At 63.0% G+C, this 1161-nt stretch overlaps 1 protein-coding gene across 1 annotated transcript in view; it reads right to left on the reverse strand.

The window, feature by feature from the left end:
- Positions 1-1161, reverse strand: part of VOLCADRAFT_103899 (uncharacterized protein) — a gene marked incomplete at its 5' end in the record, with an annotated part of 20461 nt that overhangs the window by 13894 nt on the left and 5406 nt on the right. Inside the window, one exon of the mRNA XM_002948519.1 lies at positions 46-1095. Coding sequence (XP_002948565.1) covers positions 46-1095 — 1050 coding nt within the window. The remainder of the gene's footprint in view (positions 1-45; positions 1096-1161) is intronic.

A 1161-nucleotide genomic window follows, 5' to 3' on the forward strand; every position in this document is an offset into this window, starting at 1 on the left:
GCAGGCATTGCATATGAAGATGCGTTCTGCAACACTGTCGCCGACCAGCATAGTGCGGTTGGGCAGATCCGGCTCTAACCGCATGCAGTACGGCACCTCCACACTAGCTGGGTCGTCAAGGCAGGCTCTGGGCAGCACCCGTGGAGGATGCGGCTGTTGGTCCGGCGGAAGTTGCTCGGGCGGCTCCTGCTCAGCGGCCGCTGCCTCTAAATCACCAGTCTCCGGAGCATCACCACCCATCTCCAATGCTCCTTCCGCTGCATCATCTACCAGCCTGCCTGCTCCATCATCATCCACAGCAGCAACCCGCTCAGCCCGGCTAACACGATACCGAGCTGGCAGGACCGGATCAGGCGGTGGCGGTGCTTCTCCCTGAGCTGTACGCGCCATCCGCCGCCACACCAGAGTACGTCCCCAGCGCTGCACAGCGTCCGTGCACATGACGTCTGCACGTAGAATGTCGACGTTGGGGATCTCCATCCAGGGCAGCACCGTCGACTGGTCCTCCGAGCACACTTCCGAGCACACAGCACAGACACGGGAAGGCATGCGCCGGCGCAAGGCAACAGCCATGGTCGATGCACATTGCAGCTGCACTGTGTATGGGACCTGCCTGTCAGGCGGTAACTGACCGCCAGGAAGGTCCTGCACGCGGCCCTCTGGAATCGCCAAAAGGAAGTCGGGCAAGTCAATGGCGGCATCACGATGAAGGTCCGTGAAGCGCAGAAGACGGTGCATGCGAGCCAATAGTGTGTCCCTAGGGGCGGCCTGCTGGTTACGCAGCTGCACCTGGCGTGCAGCTGCATGCCGTGCTGTGTTCCGCTGCTGCTGGAGTGCCCTTACCTCCGGGTCAGCATGTGCAGCCGCATGCTGTGCTGTGTTCCGCTGCTGCTGGAGCGCCCTTACCTCCGGGTCAGCACGTGCAGCCGCATGCTGTGCTGTGTTCCACTGCTGCTGGAGCGCCCTTACCTCCGGGTCAGCACGTGCAGCCGCATGCTGTGCTGTGTTCCGCTGCTGCTGGAGGGCCCTTACCTCCGGGTCAGCACGTGAAGCTGCATGCTGTGCAGCATCACGCAGCTGCTGCTGCACCCTCACCTCTGGATCAGCACGTGCAGCTGCGTGCCGTGCAGCATCCTGCTGCCGCTGCAACAACCGTAGCTC

Source organism: Volvox carteri (assembly GCF_000143455.1).
Source record: "Volvox carteri f. nagariensis unplaced genomic scaffold VOLCAscaffold_10, whole genome shotgun sequence".
Lineage (NCBI taxonomy): Eukaryota > Viridiplantae > Chlorophyta > Chlorophyceae > Chlamydomonadales > Volvocaceae > Volvox > Volvox carteri.